The sequence below is a fragment of the Artibeus jamaicensis genome, unplaced genomic scaffold (genome assembly GCF_021234435.1).
Source record: "Artibeus jamaicensis isolate MK-2021 breed Jamaican fruit bat unplaced genomic scaffold, CSHL_Jam_final scaffold_474, whole genome shotgun sequence".
Taxonomy (NCBI): Eukaryota; Metazoa; Chordata; class Mammalia; order Chiroptera; family Phyllostomidae; genus Artibeus; species Artibeus jamaicensis.
The window spans coordinates 6,282,473-6,307,435 of record NW_026522046.1 but is presented as its reverse complement, the minus strand read 5'-3'; the positions used below and the strand labels follow the sequence as shown (position 1 = coordinate 6,307,435).

General features: G+C 56.8%; 2 protein-coding genes across 4 annotated transcripts; one reads left to right on the top strand and one right to left on the bottom strand.

The window, feature by feature from the left end:
* Positions 1-89: 89 nt before the first annotated feature.
* FAM131A (family with sequence similarity 131 member A) lies at positions 90-9,362 on the top strand. 3 transcript variants are annotated; one of them, XM_053657862.1, is made up of 10 exons: positions 90-738; positions 1,236-1,531; positions 1,910-1,970; positions 2,226-2,318; positions 2,973-3,115; positions 3,414-3,566; positions 5,503-5,596; positions 5,845-6,027; positions 6,206-6,322; positions 7,628-9,362. In XM_053657862.1, exons 4-10 carry the CDS (start codon positions 2,231-2,233, stop codon positions 8,101-8,103), a joined length of 1,254 nt encoding a protein of 417 aa, XP_053513837.1. In that variant the 5' UTR covers positions 90-738; positions 1,236-1,531; positions 1,910-1,970; positions 2,226-2,230; the 3' UTR covers positions 8,104-9,362. The 3 variants fall into 3 exon arrangements, with proteins under 3 accessions (XP_053513837.1, XP_037010770.2, XP_053513838.1); XM_037154875.2 differs by lacking the exon at positions 3,414-3,566; XM_053657863.1 differs by lacking the exon at positions 90-738 and having other exon boundaries at positions 869-1,531.
* A 71-nt stretch (positions 9,363-9,433) lies between these two features.
* On the bottom strand, positions 9,434-23,472 carry CLCN2 (chloride voltage-gated channel 2). The gene is made up of 24 exons (XM_037154874.2): positions 23,279-23,472; positions 20,908-21,064; positions 20,628-20,759; positions 20,163-20,291; positions 19,943-20,076; positions 19,756-19,833; positions 19,595-19,673; positions 19,345-19,470; positions 19,163-19,247; positions 18,973-19,074; positions 18,264-18,348; positions 17,970-18,125; positions 17,527-17,596; positions 17,218-17,328; positions 16,779-16,992; positions 16,326-16,459; positions 15,903-16,075; positions 15,664-15,778; positions 15,380-15,453; positions 15,089-15,148; positions 14,913-14,951; positions 14,640-14,744; positions 10,044-10,130; positions 9,434-9,910 (listed from the first exon to the last, which is right to left on the bottom strand). Exons 1-24 carry the CDS (start codon positions 23,348-23,350, stop codon positions 9,716-9,718), a joined length of 2,712 nt encoding a protein of 903 aa, XP_037010769.2. The 5' UTR covers positions 23,351-23,472; the 3' UTR covers positions 9,434-9,715.
* Between the last annotated feature and the right edge of the window lie 1,491 nt (positions 23,473-24,963).

Here is a 24,963-nt window from a genome sequence, read left to right as displayed (position 1 = left end):
TCTGCTCTCTGGCCTTCTGGAGAAGGTACGCATCGGTGGGCAGCCCCATTGAGAGCTGGTGCCTCTCTTGTATCCCCTGTTGATTGCAGGAGCCGGGAGTCATTTGGAGGGTTTGGTCTTCAAAGTGGACGGTGGTTGGGTGTCCTGTTGATTAGGAGGGGGGCAGGGAGACAAATAACTGTGGGCTACTTAGGTGTTTGGTTTCTCCTATCAGTGTGAGTGAAACCTGCTTTCATGGAGGTCCTGGGACAGCCAGGGAAAGTCCCTCACGGATACAAGGTCTCATGTATAAAATGGGGTAGGATTTAAAGAGATCTTTTGCCCCATACAGTGTTATTGGCAAACCTGGGCGCACTGAGTGTCTGCCTGTCGCCTTCCCTTCTCCGTTTCTAATCACTTTAAGTGGTTCTGCAGCTGGGCCTGGGAGAGCACAGGGCAAGCTTTTTCAGTAGTCGGCCTGTGGCCGCCACTGCGTGGCCTTGACGCCCGCTCGGCCCCGCCTGCTTTGGGTGGTGACGCGATGGCCACGCCCCCGCACTGGCGTCACCGGCCCGGTTCCCTCTCTCGGGAGCGGCGGCGGACGCGGCTCCCACCCCCTCCCCTACCGGGTTCTCCCCTCCCCGGTGGCAGCCGCGGCTCGACCCTCGGTAAGCCGATGGCCCGGGGCCCGAGCGCAGGCTAGCGTGCCTGAGTGCCTGGCCATGGGCTGTGTTGGCTCTCGGAGCCCGGCGGTTCAGGGTAAGAGCCAGAGGCCGGGCACGGGCTGGGAAGTCGGGCTGCGGGTGCACCGGCTGCGGGTGGGTGGGGGCCTTGAGGAAGGGGCCAATGTCGGATGGGAGGAGCCTGCACCGGGGAGGCGGGCCAGGCAAGAGGAGGGAGCTGGCTGGAGCGGGGAGGGGGCTAAACTGACTGGAGCTCCGTTCTGTGGCCTCCCTGCTTCTGGGGCTCTGCAGGGTGGACTCATGTCTTTCTGCCTGCATTCCCACTGCTGAGGGTGACAGGAGGTGCTTGGCCTGGGGAAGGGCTAATCGACCCTCTCCAGCCCATGGTGACTGGCCTTGTCCACCCACGTACACTCACCCTGCTCTGCCTGCACCTTTTCTTGCAGCCCTGGGGGGGTGTCTCTAGACTGGGAACCTGCCTTCCCCAGCTGTGTCCCAACCCGTTTAAGCCTGCAAATGCTGGCCAAGTACTCTATCAAGGAGTTTTTAATTAAATCTTACTCCCCACTTCAGCGTCAGATGGACTCGGGCCTCACTTTGGGCACCTGTGAGCAGCTGATTACCTCTCACAACTCTTTTAGTTTCCTTCCCCCACTCTCAACAACAAAACATCACCCTACCCTGTGGAGGGAAACAGGAGCCCAGAGAGAGGCAGGCCATCGGGTCTTCTTTCCTACAACTGCTGACCCTTGCTTGGGCCTTGGTTCCCATGGATGGTGCATGCTGGGGCCTGGTTTTAGTCCTGTGCATCTGAGGTTGGCCAGCCTACTTTACTCCAGTGTCATGGATTTCTCCAAGCCTAAGGCCAGGTAGGAACTTACGATGTTGAGGGCTAGGTTTTGAGTGGGTTCTGGGCTTCAGGGCAGGTGGTCAGTCACACAGGCCTTAGTGTGGTTGGTACTTGAGGTTCTTTGGAACTAAGACTCTGAGATTACTGTTTTCCTTGGGTTCCCTGAGGAATTCTGGGATTTGTAGTCCTACATTAACCTCATTGGCTTTTGAAACTGAGAAACAGGAGGCTGCTTTGATCTCCTTTGGCCCTGTAAGGCTTGGAGTTCAGGAATTCATTCCCTCCTATAGTCAGGGGAGAGTTTGGCTGACCTCAGGATTGGCATCGAGAACCCTGATTAGGTACCAGCTGGGGCCAGGGATGGCCTGTAACCTTGTGTCTTCCTTCTGGTTGGTAGCATTTCTGGGGACCACCAGCAGGCTGAGGCTCAGGAAGAGAGACGGCTGCTCCAGCTAAAGGTCAGTTGTGATATACATCGCCTGTTGGCACTGTCTAGGGAACAAGCCTCAGCTTGCTGAGCTCCACAGAGCTTGGCTGGGCCCCTGGCACTCCCACCTCCTCAAAGCCACGAGGCAGGAGCATTCTCCTTATGTGACTAGGAACAGGTTCCAAGCGGGGAGGGGACTGGCTCAGCATCCGGAACCAAAATAGGAATAGAACTGGGAGCTGAGCCTGGAGCAGTTCTGGGCTTTTGGTTCTCTGCATCAACACAGCCAGCATGCCTATGATTTCTGTGCTGGGAAAAATGTTCCTGTGGCAGCGTGAAGGGCCTGGAGGACGATGGACTTGTCAGACAAGTCGCAGAGGTGAGACAAGAGACCGTAGATATAGTCTGGGAGGTGATGGGAAGCTGAGGAGTAGGATGCTCAGGTGGCAAGAGAAAAATTACTTTGGCTTAGACATTGGGAACCAGGCTGGGGCCAGGCAGAGGACATCAGGAAACAGCCTTAGGGAACTGGGGCGAAAGAAAAAGCATCAGTTTGTCAGAGAAGAAGAGTAAAGAACTGCATACTGTCTGAGTCTGGCAAGAAACAAGAACCAAGAGAAGGAAGGCAGCAAGCCTGCAAAGGGTCCAACATGGTGGTGGGGAGGGGGGTGGTGATGGCGGTGGAAGAATGAGGTGTGCTTTCCAAGAAGAATGGGTGGGTCTAGAAGCGGGAGAAGATTCGGAATTTACCAAAGTTTAGGTGTCATCTGGAAGGTATTGGTGGCAAAATATATTCAGTGGAGGAAGGTGGCCAGTGGCTGCCACAGAACAGCCCCAGGAGCCTAAAGGTTAGGGGCAGTGGGATGCAGTGGGATGGGAGCTTTCAGAGTTGTGAGAGCACCAGGTGGTTGCTGATGTTCTGTGAGGTGGGGGAGGGGTTGAGGAGGAACGATATGGCAACACTGGATGAAGAAGGAGGGGGATCTTTGCAGAAGTGGGAATCCAGCTGAACAGCCTTTCCCCCACCTCTCAGTGGCCTCGGACCCCGCGTGGGCTGTGGAGTGGATCGAACTTCCTCGGGGCCTCTCTCTGTCTTCCTTGGGATCCGCTAGGACCCTCCGAGGCTGGAGCCGGTCCTCTCGCCCTTCCTCCGTGGACAGCCAGGACTTGCCAGAGGTGCTGGGCCCTGGTGTTGGTAGGGGGAAGGGGGAACCGCATCCACATGAAGGGGATCTGTATCCCCCACCCCCGCCTTGCCAGCCTGTTTCTGGCTCCCTTTGCCTGCGAGCGGAGGCGCTATCCGGCCGGCAGTGAGGCCGCCCCCGCCGGTCTGTTCTGCTCGGCGCATCGCCAGCGCCGGGAGGGCTGCTTGCGCCTTTGGTGCTGACGTCAGCGCATCCCGGGCCATATCCCGGGAGACCCTGTTGCATGGTGATGGGTTGCCAGGGAAACATACACCTTTTCTCTGGGCCAGGGCCGCAGCTGCGCGGAGTGCTGGCACGGATGGCGGCGGCCAGGGGGAGTGAGGGGAGGGAGGGAGAGCGAGCCAGGAAACACCCAGCAGGTGCTCCTCCTTCCACACCCGGCAAGAGGCTACTGGCGCCACCCTGGGGGCCCTGTCAACCAGGTACCAAAGGGGAGAGACAGGGAGTGGGCCTGAGGTCGAGCGAGGGGCAAGTGGAGCCTCTCTTGTGAAGGGTGGGAACTGATGGAGTGGAGCTAGGTAATGCTGGGGAGGACACCTGGACCTCTGACTTAATTCATTCGTTGAGGCAAACATTTGCCTGGGCTTGCCAAGGAGCACAGAACAAGGTGCGGGGTGGAGGTGGGAACCCAGAGGAAGCAGACTCAGGCCATGCTATCCCGAGACCCTTCAGGAGTGATGCAAGGGTAATGCTGGGGTTGGGTGGGTTTGAAGAAGATACCGAGAAAACTGTGGGCTGAAAACACAATAGGAGGTGGCACTTGAGTCAGACCTTACATGTTAGGGGGCTTTTTTGTCAGGCAAAGATGGCTTTCTTAGTGCAGGGAAAAGCAGGGTTCCTTTGCCTAGAGGAAGGCAGGAGGGCTGCTTGTTGACAAGGAAAGTGGAGAAGTGGGGTTTTACTGGGCAGAGGAGGTCAGTAGTGGATTGCAAGCAGGCCTGGAAGGAGGCCGGGCTGCACAGAGTTCTTCAGGGCCGGGCTCTTAGCTTGCCCTTCATTGGACAGTAGAGGAGCCCAGAAAAGATTTATTTTATTTAAAAAAATTTTTAAAGATTTTATTTATTTATCTTTAGAGGGGAAGGGGAGGAGAGAGGGAGAGAAATATCAGTGTATGGTTGCCTCTTGTGTGTCCCCTGCTGGGAACTGGCCTGTTACCCAGGCATGTGCCCTGACTGGGAATCGAACTGTGATCCTTCGGTTTGCAGGCCCGTGTTCAATCCACTGAGCTACACCAGCCAGGGCTAGAAAAGATTTTAAATAAGGGCATGTGTGACCAGCTACACTCTAGGAAAATTGTTTACATTTGTACCTTGCCTTGCTCATTTGAGAGATCACTGTGTACCAGGCACAGAGCAAAGGTGTGCAGCAGTGACCAAAAGAGACTGAATTTCTGAAAGAGCTTAAGACCAGTGAGGGAGACGAACAAGAAATAAGGAAACACACAAAATAGACCATAATCACATACATGGGGAATGTTGATAGAGGGGTGTAACTTGTGACGGACTACAGAGGGAGGGTCAACAGTTGGCAGGTGGCCAGGAAGGCTTTTCTGAGGGAGTGATATTTCAGCCAAGACCCAAAAGATGAGAAAGCACCAGCCAGACATGGAAAGGGGGAAGGGGAACACTTACACAACACATTAGGCTGACAAATAGCACCGAGTCAGAGGAGCTTGGGGGACCACCAGTGTGCTCATCTGAGCAAGGGGCGCTGAGAGCTTGAGGAAGGGCTGTGGCAAAAGATGAGGGTAGTATCAGAGGCAATTTGGAGAGTCATCATTACATCTTAACAGGTACAGAGAAGGAAGGCTCACAGAACTGATGGTAATGCTGAGGTTTAGAGCCAGGCTGAATGGGAGAATGGTGGGGTGATGCAAAGTAGGGAAGTCTGGATGCAGAGCCAGACGTGGGGAGAAGGTGTTGGCTTTGTTTTGGTCATGCTGAGTTCGTGGCCCTGGTAGGCTCTACAAATAGTACGTGGGTCTGAAGACTGAAAGGAGGAGAGGGGCAAAAGGAAGGGAACCTGGATGCTATATCCTTCTCCCTTCCTCTTTCCTCGAAGACCCTCCATGGTTCTTCCTGACCTGCCTTCTTCCCCTCTAGGAGCTGGGAATGTGGAGGGTTAGCTGTAGTTCTGTTGGTTTGGGCCTGCCCATGTCTCTGTTGCTCCCTGGAAGGACATAGTTTGCTGGTCCTGGCTTCTAACCCTCTTGCATATCCCAGCAGCCAGTGGGACACATGCGTTGCCCCGGCATCTCTTCCCAGCTCCTGTATCCCCTTGATGCCTTGGGTGGGGGTTGGACAGGTGCGAGGACACTGCTGTCAGAGGAGCACTCACCCTCTGATACTATCACCCAAGGTGAATGTTGGAGACACAGTCGCGATGCTGCCCAAGTCCCGGAGAGCCCTAACTATCCAGGAGATTGCTGCACTGGCCAGATCATCCCTGCATGGTATGCATCTCCCTCCCATGCCCCAGGTTATTTGCCCTTTCTTCTCCCTTTTGTACATGTCCTTAAGGATTATTTCCTGTGAGCTCCTGCTGCTCTCTCCCTTTTCTTCTCCTTCTCAGGTGAATCCCAGCCCCCACCTTCCCCACAAGGCACATGTGGACCTTCATTACCATCACCCTTCAACTCCCTTCCCAAATGCTCCCTGACCCATGCTCTTACCAAGTTTTCTGACTCTGCCACACCTGTAGGTATTTCCCAGGTGGTGAAGGACCACGTGACCAAGCCTACTGCCATGGCCCAGGGTCGTGTGGCTCACCTCATTGAATGGAAGGGCTGGAGCAAGCCAAGTGACTCGCCTGCTGCCTTGGAATCGGCGTTTTCCTCCTATTCGGATCTCAGTGAGGGTGAACAAGAGGCTCGCTTTGCAGCAGGTGAGTGACAGAAAGAGGATCAGCCCCACTTTTGTCATAGGGACGTACTCTCTCATCTCCTTGGACCTGCTGGGCGGGTTGGAGTCCTTCCCGCTCCCTGTGTCTTACCTTTCTTGTTTCCAAGCTGAGCCCTAATCTTAGCTCCCTCTGCTAATGAATTCCATGTCCTCCCCAACAGGAGTGGCTGAGCAATTTGCCATTGCAGAAGCCAAGCTCCGGGCGTGGTCATCAGTGGATGGTGAGGACTCTACTGATGAATCCTATGATGAGGACTTTGTTGGGGGAACTGACTCAGGTGAGGGGACATGTCTTGCTAGTGCTGCCATCTGGGGTGGAACTGTCTGATAGGCCCTCTGATTCAGAGCTCAACCTCTGGAAGGGGAGATCCAGATGTCCTCAGCCTTTGGAAGGAGAGGGAGAGGCAGACTCTGTCCAGGCAGTCCTTGACTTTCCATGGGCAGGAGGGCTGTCCACCCCTGTAGGGGGCCAGTCAGCAGGAGGGAGTGGAGTTTCTCACAGGTGCTGAGCCTTCTCGGCCTGTCTGTGCAGTTGGGCCTTTCAGGCCTCAAAAAAATAAAATGCCCAGAGACCCCACTAGCACCTTCTGTGCAGCCCTGTCTCTGGGAGGGTCCGCTGTGTCTTGTCCCCAGGCTGGCTGCAGCGAGTGCAACAGCACAGCAGCACCTCACGGGGCTGTGGCCTTGGGCAAACAGGAAGCCTGCTGGGCCTGGGCTGCCCACAGGGCTGTTGGCTCCAGCTCAGCATCCTGCTCGCATTCCAGACCTCGGGCCTCTTCACCACTGCTTGCAGAGGGGACCCTGTGGGGCTGTGCAGCTGCGCAAGGCCCTCCTTTCATCTTCCATTCTCAGGACCACGTGGCCGACTTTCTCTGTGGCTTCTGGGCTTAAGCCTCCCAGGCTACCATCCCCCCACCCCTTTGCCTTTGAAGATTGCCTCCCCACCCCCCACCCCTCTAGCTAATTAACAAGTTCTCTGAGGTGGGCAGCACTTCAGAGCAGATTGGAGACTGCTGCTGTGGTCCAGAGGGTACTGATTGGGATGCCTGAGACCAAGATGGACCTGAGCTGCAGTGTTTTATTTAACTGAGTTCCAGGTCTGTTTTGATCCCTGATTTGGTGATAATAACTAACATTTACCCAAGGCCACTGCTAGCTGATGTGGAATTTTTTGTGTAGATTTGAAAAAGGCACTCCTTTCTCTGGTGGGCACAGCCCCATGCCAGGGCCTGCTGCTTGGTGAGCAGGGTGAGGGCTGACTTTCAGCCCCACCCACTGGCTTAGGACAGGCTCCCCTTGTGCAGGGAACAACCTGCATGACCATGCATGGTATCCCTGCATTTACTGCTTTTTTACTGTGTGCCAGATTCTGTTCTCTCAGCAACCCCATAAGGTAGGTATATTAGAATCCCCAATTCACCATTAAGGAAATGAAGCAGAGGTTAAGTGACTTGCCTCAAGTTCCCTGGCTCTTACCCATTGTCCTTAGCACTGTGTCAGGGTAGAATGGGGAGAATGTCGTTTCCAGGGTGGCTGACTGAGATGGGGCTAGCAGGGCTGTCTTCTTTTCTCTCCCTTGACAGACATGGCTGGGCAGCTGCCCCTGGGACCCCACCTTCAGGACCTCTTCAGTGGTCACAGATTTTCTCGGCCTTTGCGCCAGGGCTCTGTGGAGCCCGAGAGCGACTGCTCGCAGACCGTGTCCCCGGACACCCTGTGCTCCAGTCTGTGCAGCCTGGAGGATGGGCTGCTGGGCTCCCCGGCCCGCCTGGCCTCCCAGCTGCTGGGCGAAGAGCTGCTCCTTGCCAAACTGCCCCCCAGCCGGGAAAGTGCCTTCCGCAGCCTGGGCCCACTGGAGGCCCAGGACTCGCTCTACAACTCGCCCCTCACAGAGTCCCGCCTTTCCGCCGCCGAGGAGGAGCCAGCGCCCTGCGAGGACTGCCAGCCACTCTGCCCACCACCAGTGGGCAGCTGGGAACAGCAGCAGCAAGCCTCTGCCGTGGCTTCTTCTGGGGTGGTGTCCTTAGACGAGGATGAGGCAGAACCAGAGGAACAGTGACACAAATCATGCCCGGTGGTGGCATGTGTCCCTTGGCTGCTGCTGGGGGCAGAGCCTCCGTGCCCACGTGTGGGCTTGAGGCTTCCAGCAGAGCTCCAAAGCCTAGAGGGCTCCTTGGAGCACTCACTCCTCATTGTGTGTTTTGCATGAAAGTGTCTAGAGAGGAGGCAGGGACCAGGCTGGGGGCGCATGTCCAGCCCCCACTCCTGGGGTTTGCCGGGGGTTGCCCGGGGCCCCTGGGGCATGGCTACAGCTGTGGCAGAGTGATGTCATGTTCTTAAATCAAAAAATGCCACATATTTCCTCCTCTGAGGGTGTGAACCCCTGAGGGGGCGGTTATGACTGGGCTGTGTGGGGCAGAGTGGGAGGGAGCCTGGACTCCCCCACTCCTCCCTCTGCCTCTCTCCTCTCTGCTTCTCTCCTCACCTCCAAGTCCACGTGCAGTGCTTGATAGAATCACCCCCACCCGGGGAGCCTACAGATTGAGCCGTCCCCCAGGGCCCTTCTCCCAGCTGGGCTCGTGCTGTGCTTCACCTCTCCATTGTCTCTAAATCTTCTTTTTTCTAAAGAAAAAGAGGGGTTTGGTCTGTTCTTTCAGTCGGATCTTCTCTGGGAGGCATTGGAATGATGAAAGCCTGTACCCTCCACCCTTTTCCTGGCCACCCCAAATGGGTCTGGGCCCTTTTCCAGTCCCTCGTTAGATGTGTGGGAAGGGGCCCAGTGGTTCCCAGCCCACCAGGCTGCTGCGTTCATCCAGTTCTCTTCAGGGTGCAGTTCCTGGAAGAGGGGATGGCTCTGGTTGCTAAGAGCTGTGACTTCAGTGTTCTTCCAGGGAGGGCCACCAGGGGGCCACCAGGGTGGCCAGACAATCGTCTGCTGATGCCTGAGCAGGGCAGGAATTGTGCCAACCGGTGACAGTCATGAGGGAGTGCCTCTCCTTGGGGAGGAAAGAGGGTAGTGCCTTTCTTGGCTGAAGGAAGGGCCAAAGCGAGTGCTGGGGGCAGCCAGGGTGCTGACAGCCAAGCAGCGGAGGCCTCCGCAGATCCTGCATTCTATTCTAAGGAAGGCAGGCGTTATAGTTTTATGGCCACAGGGTGTGCGGGGCTACGGATTTCAGGCCTTGTAGGTTTTGGCAGGTAAGAGGGCCCAATGGAAGAACATGAGCTGATGGGCACAGGCATTCTATACATAAGTGGCTCATTAGATGTTTATTTGGTTCTATTTGAGAATTTGTTTTATTAAATTAATATAAAAATCTTTGTAAATCTCTATATACATCTGGTCATTGGAGGTTCCAGTATAAACCCATCTTAGTTCTACCCCTTTGCTCCTCAAAGGGGCAGCAGGGATCAAGCAACCCCACCCCTGTCCTGCCAGGGCAGTGCTGACCTTCCTGCCCTTGAAAGGGACACTTGCCGCAGGTGGGAGCTGGGTCCCATTCCAGGTAGGAAGAACTGGGAGAAGCTGGTGCCCCCAGCCTGGAAGGGGGGCTGGGGCTCTAGCCTTTGGCCATAGCTGCCTCCTGCTTTCCCAAGGTAGGAGGCATAGGAGAGCTTCTGAGGCCGGGCGGACAGCCAAGCCCACCGCCGCCCCAGGCTGCCCACCAAGGAATTCACTGGCACTTGTCGTCACTGTCAGAAGGGCTGCCTTCCCGGGGTAGGCCATGGCGGGAGCGGGGCCCCCAGAGCGCATGCACTTCAGTGGTCTCCGTGTCACTGCTGCTGGTGACACTGTCACGGAAGCTGGCCAGGGGCGGCCGGACTTTCACGCCCTGTGCTGTGATAGAGCCCTCAATAGCCTTCCGGAGCTGGAGAGATGAGAGGTTCAGATGGAGCTTCCTGTTCAGACTCCTCCCCAGCACTTCCCCCAGGTAGGCTAGACAGAAGCCCCCTTTGCCTTTTTGGAAGTGGGAGTGGCTTTGATGGCCACTATCATCTTACCTCCTTTAGAGTGACAATTCCAATGAGTCTGCCAATACTGGTGACATAAGCATGGTCCACTCCCAGCAGTGAGAAGATGGTGTGAGTCTGCAGGGTGGGGAGAGAAAGTTTGGCCTTGATGCACGAGGGCACAGGACAAGCTGTTGAGTTAGGGTGGGGAGAAGGGGCACCACAGACGGTGCGGGTAGGGGAAAGACAACCAGAGGGAAAGGAATATTGAGAAAGAACAATCCTCAGAAACTTGATAGCAGGAATCTTTACGTTGATGGGAAAATGGGTAGAGGGAGGGTTCCTCATCCCGTGTTAGAAGTGTTAGGAGAATGGAGGAGAATACTGTTCACATGTGACACTTAATGAGCACCAGGCACCTGGCTGAGTCTCACACTGGCATTTAATTTCGGCACTGTCCTAAGTATGCCACCCATTGCACAGGACAGGCAGCACGGGGCTCAGTGGTGAAGTGACATTGCTCAGGGTCATCAGTGAGAAGAGGCCCTCTCACTCCGGCCACCTTTCCTACCACTCCAGGAGGAAAGTTCCACGCACCCCCTCAGGGGTGAGACCCCTGCTCTTCTCGCATCACCCTAGTGGCGGACGTGTGCTTCCCCTCTGCCCTCAGCTGTCTGGCCATCCAAGGTGCCCCTTCACCCTGGCTCTGACTGCCCCCACTGGCCAGCAGCCTCCACCTCCCGTATGGTTTGCCTGTTCTGTGGCCCAGAGCAGCCCAGGCCCTTGTGAGATGCAACTTACACTCCAGGAGATCTGCGCCTCCCCCACCCCCCACCTATGTGTTTCCTGCTTTGGGCCCTCCCTCAAGCTTTCAACTGTAATCACCAAGGGTTCAGAAATTGTCAGCTAGTTTCCCTTGTGCTCTAAGTGGATTTTCTCGGGCCAGATGTCTTGAAAAACACTATACTGACTCAGCAGTTCCTGGAATTTCTGGCCTATCATTTATCACACTGTTTTCAGTCTACTTGTAAGCCTCTTGGCTTAATGCTGAAATCAAAATGGGCATTAATATCCCAGCTTCTTGAGTACCAGTTATTCCAAAGTCATTGTGATTGTTTCAACACTTAAAAGTGTTTTCTTATACAGTTGCTGAATTCTTTAGGAAAGAACTTACAGAACTTTCCTAACTTTCTCCTGCCGAGGCGTGATAGTACTTCCAAAAGGAGCTAGAAGTTCAGTTTCAGCCCTAAGCCCTCCTGTGCCCCTCTGGTGCCCGTGTGGTAACTGTCTTGGGTTAGCAAGTCCCTTGAATCCTACACACTGCAAGCTGTCTTTAGTTTCCTCCTCTGATTTCATGGGAAGACATATCTTCATCATTTCCTGTTTTAATAATCACTAGGCCTTGTCTTCTTATGTTTAATAATCCATCTCATCCTCTCTCAAGGATCCTATTAAATCATTCCCCTGGATTTTCTATTCCCCACAGGCCTAATCCCGAGTGAGCTCCTGGCAGGCTGTAGGCCTTTTAGGTCTGCAAACCACCTGTCCTGGGCAGTCACGGAATTTACTGATCTGCTTCCTGTGCATCCTGGCCATTCACCTGACTCCCTCACCATCTTCACCAGGATGGGCTGTAACACCCTGTGGGTTCTGCTTCCTGCCTCCCTTCCAACCACTTGGGCTCTGCCAGCCTATCAGCTTTCTCAAACTTGAGTTAGAGCCCAGACTCCCCAGAATGGTCCATAAGACCCTTTCCAAGCCGGCCCCAGCTTGTCTCTCCAGTGTCTGATTCTACCAGGCACCCCAGTTTACAGCATCATATAATCACCCAACCTCATCGGAAAACATCAATTTCTCACACACCTCCCACATTACATCATCTTTTAAAGTCCCCTCTTCACCTCTAAGTATACCAGTGAGTAGTAGTAATAATTTATGAAATATGTCAAATCCTTACTATGTGCCAGGTACTGTTCTAAGTGGTTCCTGCATATCAACTCCTTTAACCCTCAGAAAACCCTATGATATATGTGCTATGATCCCCATTGTACAGATAAGGAAAATGAAACACCTAGAGGCCAAGACATGTGACAAGGTTACGCAGCTAGCTGACGGGTGGCAGAGTGTGGACTTGGCTCGGGCTCATCTGACCCAGTGCTGGCACTGCAGCCTCCCCCACCCGCTGCCACGCTGTCGGGGGCCTCTGAACGGGTGAGGTGCTGATGCTCCCGTTGCACAGGTTCCTAATAGTCTCCAGTGCATTCCCTTGACTCTCTGTTCCGTTCCTGAACTTAATTGGGCTACTACTTACTGACTCCTCAGGCCTGCAAGGACATTTTGAATTCTAATCTTTAATGTTCTTATCACTTCTAGTCCTTTGTACTTTTGTTAGTCGGTTCCTCAAAGGCTGCTTCTCTTCCTCTGATTTTTAAGTTTCTAACAAATGCATGCTTTGTTCTTTTTCATTTTAATTTAATTAGACACCAGGGAGCTCACTGGAGGGCCTGCGTTTCTTGGGCTTGGGAACAGTGAACTGACAGGGAGAGAGACAGCATGGCCCTCTGAAAGAACACTGGCACTGAGGCCAGGAAATCTGGGCTCTAGGCCTAACTTTGCTATATTGACTTGGGCAAGTGACCTGCTCATTGCCTCAGTCTCCTTGTGTATTAAAATGGCTAAATCCACAGGCTTGGGGTCAATCTTGGCTTCCAGGCCTGGCTGTGCTACATCCTAGCTGTGCGACCTTGGTCAACTAGCTTAATGTCTCTGAGTCTCAAAGTCCTCATCTGTAAGAACTGGAATATCCCACTGTCTCTCTTACAGTGCAGTCATGAGGATTAAATTAAATGCGAACAGCTTAGCTCAGTGCCTGGAATATAGCAGGCATTTAAAAAGTGTCAGGAGTGTCATCATCTTTATTCAATGTTTGAGGGCTAAGTAAGATGATGGAAATGCTTTAGAGGTCTTAGGAAGAAAAGCTTTCTCTCTCTTTTTAAAAGATTTTGTCTCACAGTTATTAACAACCACATCTAAAACAAAAGCAAACTAAAAGGACAGCTAGATCAGGAGTGAACCATAGAAATGAAGATCACGTGGAGGGTTAGCAACAGGGGAGTGGGAGAAGGAGAAGGGGGGAGAAGGTACAGAAAATAAGTAGCATAGACGGTAGGTAGAAAATAGATAGGGGGAGGGTAAGAATAGTAGGGGAAATATAGAATGTAAAGAACTTGAGACACGTGCTCATAAACTAAAGGGGGGAATGATGGGGGAGGGGGTGTGCAGGGTGGAGGGGAATGAAGGGGGAAATAGAACAACTGTAATGGCATAATCAATAAAATAAAAATTAAAAAAAATATTTTGTTTTATTTATTTTTAGAGAAAGGGGAAGGGAGAGAAACATCAATGTGTGGTTATCTCTGATGTACCAGGGACCCAGCCTGCAAACCAGACATGTGCCCTGATTGGGAATCGAACCGGTGACCCTTTAGTTCACAGCCTGGGCTCAATTTACTGAGCTACACCAGCCAGGGCAGGAAGAAGGGCTTTCAATGAAAGCCGAATGTATTATTCTCAGGCCTATCTTTTTATTCTTCTTGCAACTGTACTGCAATTCTCCACTCACTTTGATCCGAGGTCTTTACCCAAGGGTTTATAAGTTGCTTTATTAACTTTTTGGTTTTTTTTTTTTTAAACATTTCTCTTTTGTCTCCTGTCCTTTCTGCCCAGGCCCCTGCTCACCTACACTGAGCTGGCCTTCGGCACAATGTTCGTCCACGCTAGCTGTCCCAGCTGCAGGCCTTGGGAGTGCTCTCCCACTGGCCCCGTCCCCACGCCTCAGAGGTTTGCACATCCAAAGTGACAAGTTAGCCAAAACACCCCTTGGTTTCTGCTCCAGCAGTCTGCTGGTGTGCCTGAGCTCTCTGCCTCCACGTAAAAGCCTGAAGGTGCCCAGGGACACCACTGCCCCCTCCTGGGAAGGCCCCGCCCTCCTCTTATGTCAGCCTTGCCCACTGCCAGTCTGTCTGCAATCAAGTGCTCTCCCCGGTTCTGCAGGCTGGTGTTGCTCTTCCCCTGAACTGCCTTCCCGTGTCCTTACCGGTTTTCCTTGGGCCTACATTAAGTGAGACTTTCTGGGGTCTGACATTCCAAGCCCCCCACTGGGCGTTTCTCATCTTTGTTTATCTCTTTGCAGTGTCCCGACCCCTGCTTGGCTGTTTGTTAGCTTGTTTGTTAGATTTTCTCATCCTGCCTCTTTCTCACCCATTTTTTTCTGTGTGGGTGTATCAGCCTTGTTGGGAGCTGGCAGCTTCCCTCCCAGCTCTGACCCTAGCCTGGCCTTCTGGCCTGCACCCCTCTTGAGCCCTGTCTTTGTTGCTGTTTTGGTCCAGAGCTCCCTGGGGGGCAAGGCCGAGAGGAGGAAAACTGATCCCTGATTCCACCGCAGGTCCAAGGAGGCTAAGTGGGGGGGCCTGGCTCCTGGCCTCCCATCATTGGAAATAATGTGTTTGAAAAACATATCAGCATAGAGCCCATTCTCCGCTGTCCTCCCACGCCCCCACCACTGGCTTGAGTCCAAACTGGTGGGAGGACCTAGGTCCCCACCAGTGCTCCGGAGGGCCCAGGCCAGCGCTGGGTTGCCGGCCCTACCTTGTGCAAAGAGGTCCGCTCCACCAGCTGGAAGGGGGCAGGGTCAATTTTGCAGTCACTGAAGTTGACAGGTTCATCTAGTTGCTGCTCCTCCCACTCCTGGATCTGAGGGTAGGTGACTAGGGGGGTTAGGGGGAAGGTGCAGATAGCTGCCCCCACCTCCCTCAAAGCCCTTTTTTCCTACCCCACGGTCCCTCCCTTGGGGACAGAAGCCAAGATGATGACTGAACACATCCCAGAAGAAACAGAGTCCAGAGTCCAGTCACACCTTACCTCCTCAGGGGTTATATCGCTTTCCAGGTCTGAGTTGCTCTAGGAGAGAGGGAGGGAGGCTGGCACTGGGGGCTGGGGAAAGGGGGTGTGTCTCCCCCACTGGGGAAGGTTTACTACCTAGACCCTGGCCTGCCCTGTCTAATGCTCCTAAGCTGCACAAAGAAGCGGGCACTTACTGCCAAGGAGATTCGGACCCGCTTCAGCTTGCGCTTGTCACATGATTCCGACTTCTCCAACTTTGTTAGAGCCGAACAGGAGAGAAGAGGAATCGATGTTATAGGGAGGAGGGAGGTGAGAAGTGTGGTGGGGCCGGGAGAAGGGTGCACTGCAGAGACAGAGCTGGCAATCTGGGAGGGCAAAGGGGCAGGGAGAATGGAAGCAGGTGCTACAGAGCTAATGGAGAGGCCATCTCAGCAGTAGAGAGAGCTGTAAAGGAAGAACCAGATGGAGAGGCTACAGCCACTCACCTCTGAAGCAGCCTCGGGGGTTGGACTGCCACAGAAAAGGCTCCTGAGGGCGATGCCAGCCTGCTCCACGTTCCCTGTGTTCCCAAACACAAGGCCCTAGGGCAATGTCATTTTTGTGGGGGAGGAGGAGGGAAAGTGGGGAGGTGTTCTGCTTCTCCAGGCAGCCTCTCAGCAGGGACGTGCCCCAGCCAGAAGAGGTGCCAGGGCTCTTGTGCAGTCTCAGAGGCTGGACTCTGGCTCTGTCGAGGAGGGTGGAGGAAGGTGCTGGTGGGTGCTGGGCTCACCTGGGGAACTCTCCCCGAGGCTCATGGAGTTGCTGGGCCCCCTCTTGAGAGCAGGCTTCAGGGGCTTGTGAGTCTCCCCTCGGGCAGCAGGGAAGCCTGAGTCCTCTGTGTTCACCTGTGTAGGCAGAAGGGACTGGTGAGTCTGTGGCCCCAGGATGCCTATAGGTCACCCTCCTGATCAATGTGTATGACAACATTTAGGAGGAAGTTTGTGTGACTGCGTAGGGCTTTCCCCTCACCTGGAAGCGGACGGAGGTCTCAGGGCTGGTGAGACTCTCCTGATCAGGCGGTGGAGGGGTCTTCGAAGCTCGACGCTCCTGCATGTGCTGCCTCCGGCGGGCTGGGCTCAGCTGGGCCCCCAGCAATGCCACCACCTGTGAGCGCTCAATGGAGCCCAGGAGGATCATTGACTCTGGGGAGAGTAGGTGGGAGGACTCAGGAGCTGATGCCAAGGCCCTTTCCCCAGCCTCCAGCCTTTCTCCTACACTCGAGGCGGGGTTTTGGACATAGGCAAAAGGACACAGAAGGGAAGCCCTGACTGGCAAAGGCTGGATGTTGCCTTTGGGACCAAGGAGACGGATCCTGCACTCTTGTTCCCTCCCCCTTCCAGAGCAAGGACCCTGGGAGATGTTCATAGCATCTGGGGCCCCTGCTGGTCTCACCAGAGGACTCCACTAGGGCCAACATGCGGCCCTTGGTTCTGTGCAGTGCCAGCCGCAGGTCCCGGAAGGTGCAGTTGAGGGCCACATGGGGAACATCTCGCACCATGATGTCCTCCACTCTAACCCGGTACTGCCTGGGGGCAGCGAGAGGCACTTGATTTGTGGTCAGCATGGAGCACTACCATCCCAGGGCCATAAGGAAGGCCCCAGAACTCATGGGGACAAGGGCTGAGGGCACTGTACAGGGAGTACTCCTTGGCCCTCATTCGGATCCGGCAGGGCTCGGCAGGGCTCCCCCAGGGTGTGGCCAAGGGGCGCTCGGGCCAGGAGGGAGCATGGTGGCTGGTCTCCCAGCTTCACTGACTGAGGACCTTGCTGGAGGTGGGTGTGAAGGGGCCCCGGGACACCTTTTGCCCCTCACCCACAACCCCTTTGTTGCCCGGCCCTCCGTACTGGTGGCGGCCCCAGCCCAGTTCAGGCAGGTAAGGCAGTTTCTTGATTCGGATGATGCTGTCGTAGAGTGAGGGCTGTAGGCTCTGGGCGACGGCGTTGGCCAGGATGACGGCGATCATGACGGGTAGGATGTGGGCGATCTGGCCTGTGAGCTCAAACACGATCACGGCCGTGGACACTGTGTGTGTCACTGCTCCTGCCAGCGCAGCCGCCCCTGGGGAGAGCCGCCTTTAGTCTCCTCTGGGTGCCCGGGGGCCAGAGGACCTTCCCCACCTGAGGACAGTCTGTGGGTGCCCTCAGGAGTGCCCAGTACCGGTCCCGGGCACTGGGATTCTGCATCTGAAGGCAGCCTGGTTTCTGTCAGCAGGGGGCACCAGAGCCTCAGACGCTGTGGCCCCACAAGCATCTTCCAGGACAGGTGGGGCCCTGGAGCACTCACCCACCACTGCATAGCCCCCGGGCACAATCCTGTAGGTGCTGCCGTCCGTGTGAATCCCATCTGGGAACCAGGCGGCCATGCTCTCGCCCACCAGACGCCCAAATGCTGCTCCTTCAGGGAGGGGGTTGGGAAGAGAAACAGGCAGTGGAGGGGGAGGGTGGGGGCACTAGGAAGAGAGAGGGTCAGAGGGTGGGGGAGGGGCCAGTGGGTCATTCCGTGTAGGGGACAGTCCTGTGGGGGTGGGCATTGGGGCTGAGGCTGGACCGAAACCCACTCCCAGGCAGGGAGAACAGGCAACTGAGGACTCACCGATGACAAAGACAGGCATGAAGGCCCCACAGGGCACCGGGATGGTGGTGGCCAGTGCAGACATCCAGAACTGCAGGCAGGAGGCAGTTCAGACAGGCAGGGGTGCTGCCTGACTCCAGACAGCCCCAGCTCCACCCCAAGGAGCCTCCATTGCTCGTCTGGTAATAAACCTCCCAGTTACCCCAGAAGTGCCCAGAGGTGAAGGGATGAAGTATTCCAGAACAAGATGGCCCGGGTTCAAATTCTCACTTTGCCACCAGCCGTGTGAAGTTGGGCCAATTACAACCCCTTTATGTCTCAACTTCCCTAATGCGAGGTGCTAACAGTTCCTCTCCACGGCACTGTTTTAAGGCTTGAACAAGTTACAGGGAAAGTGCTGGGACTGGGGCCTGGCACCTCACAAGCCTATGGAAGCAACAGCTGTACACCTGTAAGGAGCCCACCTTCATGAGAATGAAAACGACGAGGGTGAGGAAGACATTGGCACGTGGTGGGCTCCAGGCCTGCGAGGTTCCCGGCGGCTCTAACTCCTCCACCAGCCCCTGGCGGACCCATGTACGGTTGTCGAACAGAGTGACCAGCGTCTCTTTCTGTGAGAGCTGTAGGCAAAAAGGGTGCCTCAGGCTGGGGAACAGACAGTGTGAAGGGAAGGGACCCACAGGAGAGAGCAGGGGCCGTTGGCTTTCGAAGGGGGGGACCCGAGGGAAAAGCATGCACTCCGTTCTGCCTGGGGTTACCTGTCCGGCCATGAACTGTCCCAAGCCAGGGGGGAAGGTCAGAGTGGAGATGAGCAGGGTCACCAGAGCCGGGAAGAGCAGGCGTCTAGAGATGGAGATTTCAGAGCACCAAACGTGGGTGGTGAGAGGCTGGGTGCCCTTGCGTACCTTAGGGCCGAGGTCACGGCACAGCCTTGGCTCTTATATAAAGCACACAGTTCTGAGAGAAGGTCCCTTTTGCTGTTCATGAGATGATGGCCCCAAGGGTGATGGCCATCCGGGGTTATCATGGGCCCAAGCAACTTTCTGTTGGCTCCTGACTCCCTGAGTGGGTAGCAGTGGCAGAAAGGCCACCCCTGCCATGCCCTGCCCTCTCCAAGACAGCTCAGAGCTGTGCCTCCCCCGGCCCTCAGAAGCCCTAGCTGCAGGGGAAGGACGTTAGTCCCAACAAAAGTCACATCTCGGGCCTCCCCACTCCCAGTCTTCAGGGAACAATGGAGAGAGCTGTGCTCCGGAGATAAAATTCAAAAGTGCCAATTTTCAGGTAATTCAGGTGAGAGCCCGAGTTCTCGGGCCACCTAGAAAACGCCATTGGCTGGTTTTCTCAATGGGGTGTGTTTTTGACTGGGCCGCTGCATGCCGGCATCTGTCACCCGCCCCCCGTCACCCGCCCCACTGTGGCCCTCGCACAACCCAAAGCAGCCTGGAGAGGGGCCCGAAGCGCACTCACTTCCTCATGAGGAAGCGGTTGATGGTTTTCTGCTTCCGCATCACCTGGACAATCTTCCGGTTCAGGTAGACGAAGAGCGCTCCCCCAAAGCCACTGGCAATGCTGCGGAGGGAAGAAGCGTCCTTGTAAAACGGCGTCTTCCCTCTTGGACCTCCTCCCCCCTGCGGGCCCCAGCGCCCTCGCTCCTCACCCGATGACAGCAAAGGCCGGCAGCTCCTGGAGGTCGAAGGGAAAGTCAAGCCGGAACCGGGTTTTGAAGAGAGCGGTGATGGTCTCTGGGGGGAAGGCGAGTAGCACAGGGAGGCAGGTGTGGCGTTGAGGGCCCCGCCTGAGCCCTCTCGGGGCCTCCCCGCGTCCCCGGGGCTGCTCTACCTTCGTCGCGGTTCCAGACCGCCAGGACCCGGAAGATGAAGGCACTGAAGGTGGCGGCAAAGAAGCCCCGCCAGTAGTTGCGCACCGCGAAGAAGGTGGAGGTGACCTCGATGCTGAACAAAACGCCTGTGGGTGGGGGCGGCAGGGAGAGCGCCGCTGAGGTCGGGGCCTGGCCTCAGGACTCAGAGCCCGATGAGAAGAGCAAAGGAGGCGAAGCCAAGGGCATCCTGGGGGCTGCACTGGCGCCTACCTCCGATGGGTGCCGCAAAGCAGCAGCCCACGCCCACGGCACAGGCGGCGGCCAGCATCTCTGTGTTCCGGGATTCGTTCTGGCCAGAGTGGTGAAAAGGAGAGTCGGCCGAGCTCAGCGGCCCATCCCTCTCCTCTGCCCTGCTCCAGGGTCGCCCTTACCTCGTAGATGCCCCCAAAGAGGGAGAGGAACTTGCTGAGCAGGGCAGCACACATGCTTGCAATGTGCACGAAAGGGCCCTGGGGTGGGGGCAGGTGATGAGCAGGGGAGGGGCACACCCTGACCCTGGCCTGGCTTCTCCCCCTCATCCCCCGGGCGGGACCCCTTCATTCCCCAACCTGCTGTTACCTCTTTGCCAAGGGGCATCCCGCTGCCCAGGGCACAGGTCAGCCCAATGACCTTCGCTACAAAGGTCTTGAGGGTGAGGTATTCCTTTAGCACCACACCCCGCAAGATGGTCTTCATCTCGGGGATGCCAGACCCTGGGGGGTGTACAGCCCCAGGAGAGTAAGTTGATGCGCCCACTTCAGGAGTTCCCGCCTCTGCCCTCCCCATCTCTCCTACTTACCGACAGCCTGAGGGGCCAGGATCTGTGTGAATCCAGCTGAGAAAGTGATGAGGACTACAGGATAGGTGACCCAGGCCAGGTACTGGAGCAAGAGGCTGGTGTTCAAGCCCCGAGACATCCACTGCTGAGCTGTGGGGAGAGGACATGCCACTGCGCCCTGCGGTGTACGCCCGGTCCCTGTCTGGCCGCTGGGACATACGTTTATGACACACTGTCCCAGGGTGTACCACACAGAGCCTGGGTACAAAAGGCCTTAGAGGGAGGGCCATCGGTGGGATGGAGATCACTGTAGGTAAGAGGGTCAGCTGGAGGGGAGGCAAGAAGTCATGGCCTGTGGGAGTGGCAGCGATTGTGTCTAAAGATGGGCACTCGGACTGGCCAAGTAGCCAACATACTTTGACAAGTGTGGCATGGAGGAAGCAGATTGGCGCTCCCCTGCCCTCCCCTGCCAACCCTTGCCCTTACCCTGCAGACAGGCAGCGATGGCATAGTCCATGGCCCAGCTGACCAGCGCCATGACGAGGCCCAGCAGGACCAGGAAGATCCAGTCTTCACCGACCCTGGACACTAGGAACTTATGACAGCGTACCGAACAGACTGGGGGCAGGGAAGGGAAGGAGGAGGAGGTTGACACCAAAGTGCTCCTACCCCTGCCTCCCCCAACCCCCAATGGGAAACTGTAGTGAGTGGCCGCTGCGCCCCCAGGACAGCACAGCCAGATCCCCTGCCCCAACCCAAGTCTCACTGCGGCATCTGGCACAACGGCTCTGTCCGTATTCCAGGAGCTCTGGGAGAGCCGAGGGGGAAGGTGGACCCCTCCAGGGCTCGGGCCCTCCCAGGCGGATCCGAGCAGCCTCCTCTTTGGCAAAGGCCCCAAGGTCCTGAGTATACCGGCCATACATCTGAGCAATGGGGAAGACGGGTTAGCAGCCCTGCCTGTGAGCTCAGAGGGGATTCAGGGAGGGCTTCTGGGGTCTCCGCTCCCCTTCTCCAAACCCCCATATTACATATGCCCTCTTGAAACCACAGGTCCCACTTTGGCATGGGGTGTGGGAACAATGCACACTGCAGACTGTGGGGACTGTCTTGGCCACAGTGATGGGGACAGCCAAGGTACAGGGACTCAGCTCTGGGGGTGGCAGAATAATCAGTCCTCTTCTCACAGGCCTGACGGAGGGAGGGCCAGTGAGGAGGAGCGGGAGGGAATGTCCCAGAGGAGGAGAGGCGGAGAAACCTAAGGCAGTCTGACAGTGGGAAGATGGAAGGTCAGAGACTAAGGGATGGTCAAGGGCATCCGAGTAACAATAAGGCCCTCAAGGAGCTGGGGGCAGCTGAGTTGGGCCCAGGAGCAGGCGGGGCCTCAATCCTTATCACGTTTCTGCTGGGCCTCTGGCCTGTGACCTACTCAGCTGTACCCCTTCCACCCACCCTAATCCCCTTGTTCCTATTCTACATCCACGCCCCCCCCTCCCCAACACACACAAAAACACCAGCCTGCCAGTCCAGCTGGGAGTGGAAAGTCTCTCTGGGTGGGTGGGGAGTACTTGGTGGCCTCAGCCCACTCTGCAGCTGCCCTGCGTCCAGCGGTAGTGGTTTGAGGGACAGCAGAAACTGATGGCTGGGCTGTGACTGGGGATGCTGGGGTGATGGGACGGTAGAGTTTCTGAGCCATGGCTAGACCTGCCAAGCTGGGCGTATGTTGGGGGGCGGGGAGCAGTATATTCCGGCTGCCACCCGCAGAGCTTTGAGACACAAAGGGCTCCTGTTGGGGCTGTGGAGGGGGGGTGGCGGGAGGAGGAAGGGAAAGATAGAGACAGAGAGAGAGTGAGATAGAGAGCGTGGAAAGGGAGGAGAGGGAACCAGAGAGAGGCGAGAAGGGTAAAAGAGAGGCCTGGAGAAGGAGCAGAGAAGAGAAGGGAGAAAAAGGGAGGAGGAAGGGAGAGAAAGAAAGAGTATAAAGAGGTGGACACAGTGTCAGAGTGGGAGGTGAGCCTGTGAGGGAAAGACAAAGAAATCAGGAGGAGAAGGGGGAGACTGGAGCAGAGGGTGCCCGGGAGAGAGCTTGACCCTGAGAACTCATACTAGAGATAAAGACCAGGCGAAGGAGATAGGGATGGGACTGGTGCAACATTTCAGGGCCAGGTACCTGGCTTCCTTGACCAATGCCCCATTCTTGGCTTATGCAGATGGCCCAACACCTCCCACTTTACAGGACGGCTTCCCCCAACACCCTTGCTCTGCTCCACCCCTGCCACCTCTCCCTGTCATCCTGTTTCATCCAGTCACTCCCTCTCTTAACTGGGCACCTCCCAGCCTCAATTACAGCCCGGGGGCTCACTCCTCCTGAAGAGATCCCCTCCCTGTCTCCTTCCTGGGCAAACTTCAGGACCAGCTGTTTAAAAAGAAGCCCTTCCCTAGCGTTTGAGTCCCCCACCCCAGTGACACAAGAAGGGGCTGGCCATGAGTCAGCTCAGAACCCAGGATCCTGGCTTATAATGAGGTCAAGGGACACCCCTGGGGTGGGTGGGGGCTGGATACTCAGAGTAAGCATGGCCAAAGGTCCCAGTCCACACACCTATTTAGATAGAGGGGTGTGGACCCCTGCCAATGCTGGGTTGCCAGGCTGAAGGGGTAGGGGCTGGGTTTGGGTCAGACCGTCTTTCTAATGCACACTCATGTGTCTGTGTCTAGCACAGAAAACGCACTTACTGGGGACAGAGGATATGTCCTGGATGGCGAAGCTAGGAGTGTAGAGAGATAAAGTTCAACGGGTGTGAGCGGTGATGGGGAGGGGTGGTGGGGTGCTGAGACTTGGGCCCAGGTGGTCGGGGGGAGGAGCAAAGAAAACGTGGTGGCAGAGGAGGTAAAGGGAAGGACACCTGGGACAAGCACCTGATCTTGTCCTCTGCAGGTCCCCAGCCTCACCCAGAAATCTGCATGCAGCCTTTCCCTTAGCCCTCCAGCCTCTCAGGCCCTCGAACCTCAGTTTCGCGAGCTCACAAGGCTGGGGCAGATTAGGATAGCACCCACCCCCCTCCCCGTCCTCGCGCTTCTAAAGGTAACCAGGAGCAGCAGTCCTGAGCGCACCCATCTGGGCTCGGCTCGGCTTCACTTACCAGGGTCTGCTCGTATTGCAGAGCCCGCGGCTCCATCCCTTCCTCCGCCACCGCGGCCGCTGCGGCCGCCATCTCCACGCACAGCTCTCCGGCCTCCCGCTGCGGTCGGTCTCCGGCCTGGATTCGGCTACCCGCCCGCAGAGCCCGCGCCGGCACCCGTCCCGTCCCCGCAGCCCGGGTGGACGAGTGCAGAACCTCCCGCTAGCGTCCCCTCCTCGGCGGGCGGGCCGAGGGCGGTGCCCTCGGTGCTGCTCCGCCCGCCAGCCCATCCACAGGGGCCGGCCCAGCCCGGTCGGGGTCTGCCTTGGGGACTCCTTCCAGGCTTGGGAGTGGCGGTAGGGGGCGCTTGGAACGCGCTAGCCCAGGACCCCTCTGCGCGGAGGCTGGAGGCAGCGAGGGGCGCCTGGTGCCAGAGTGGGGGCGGGTCCGCTGGCACGTGGAGGGGCTGGGCCGGGCCTGAAGCTCTCGCGGCTCCCGGGTGGGAGACTGGAGACACCGAGGCTCAGTAGGGCCTGGGATCAGGGGCGGCAGAGCCGTCTAAATCAAGCTCATCAGGCCCTAATTTCTCTCTCTAGAGTAGTGCCCTCTCTTGCTTCTCCAGAGGGGCCAGCGGCTCGGATGCGCCGTTGCTCCGTCGAGAAGCAAAGCTGTGGAGACTCGGAGGGGGTCACTAGGTCCGGGGTAGGGGGGCGACGTCCGGAGCTGCGATCCTCGGTCTTTCTCATCCCCTCCTTTCTTCCTCCCCCACCCGGTTCCCCGCGGCTCTCCCAGGGAAGTGCACCTGGAGCAACCTGGACTGCGGGGTGTGAGGGAAGTGGGGCAGGGTGGAGGCGGTGAGGGAAAGAGTGAGGCCCCAAGGACAGGAGGTCTAGGTGCGGGAGGGGCCGCTCCTGGGAGGAGGGCGTTGGGGGGGGGGCGGGGTGCAGAGGTCCCTTCTTCCTGGCTGGGCCCAAGGAGAAACCTGAGTAGCTTCTGACGTCTCGCCACTAAGGGGGAATGGCCTGATGGGGCTCTTAGTTCTCTATCAAGGTCCAGAGAAGGATAGAGCAGAGGGTGGAGTGAACACAGGGTGGATGGGCTGTGTGTGTGTGTCAGAGATAGTGTCAGGGGAGAGGCCAGTGCCCAGGAAATAGGCAATGTGTCGGAGGAGGCAGTACGAGGATGGAGGGACATGTGGGGGGCAGAGGTGGTGCCCTGGAGGAGGGGCCAGTGCCCAAAAAGGGGGCAGTGTGAGGAGCCAGCACTCAGGAGGAAGGGGCAATGTAAGGAAAGAGTATCCGTGGGAGAGGACAGGGCCAGTACGAAGGGGCACGTAGGAGATCAGTGTTCAGAGGAAGAGGACTGTGGAGGAGGAAAGGTCAGTGTTTAGGAGGGCAGTGTGATGGGGTCAATGCCAGGCTGTGGGGCGCTGTGGGGGAAGAGAGCAGGGCTCAGGGGAAGAGGACAGTGGTGGAGAGGGTACAGTACCAGGGAGGGGACAGTGCAGGCTTTCCTCTTCCCCATAGTGACATCATGGCAAATTCCCAAACTGAAAGGACCCAGCTCGGGTGACATCCTGCAGGGCCAGGCTGGCCGGGGCCGGCCTTAGGAGCCTTGGTGCCAGCTGGAGGGGCTGGTGACTGCGCCCTGCGGAACCAGCGCCCTGTGGGCGGTGTTCTGCTCCGCCCTTTCTCGGCGCGGACTGT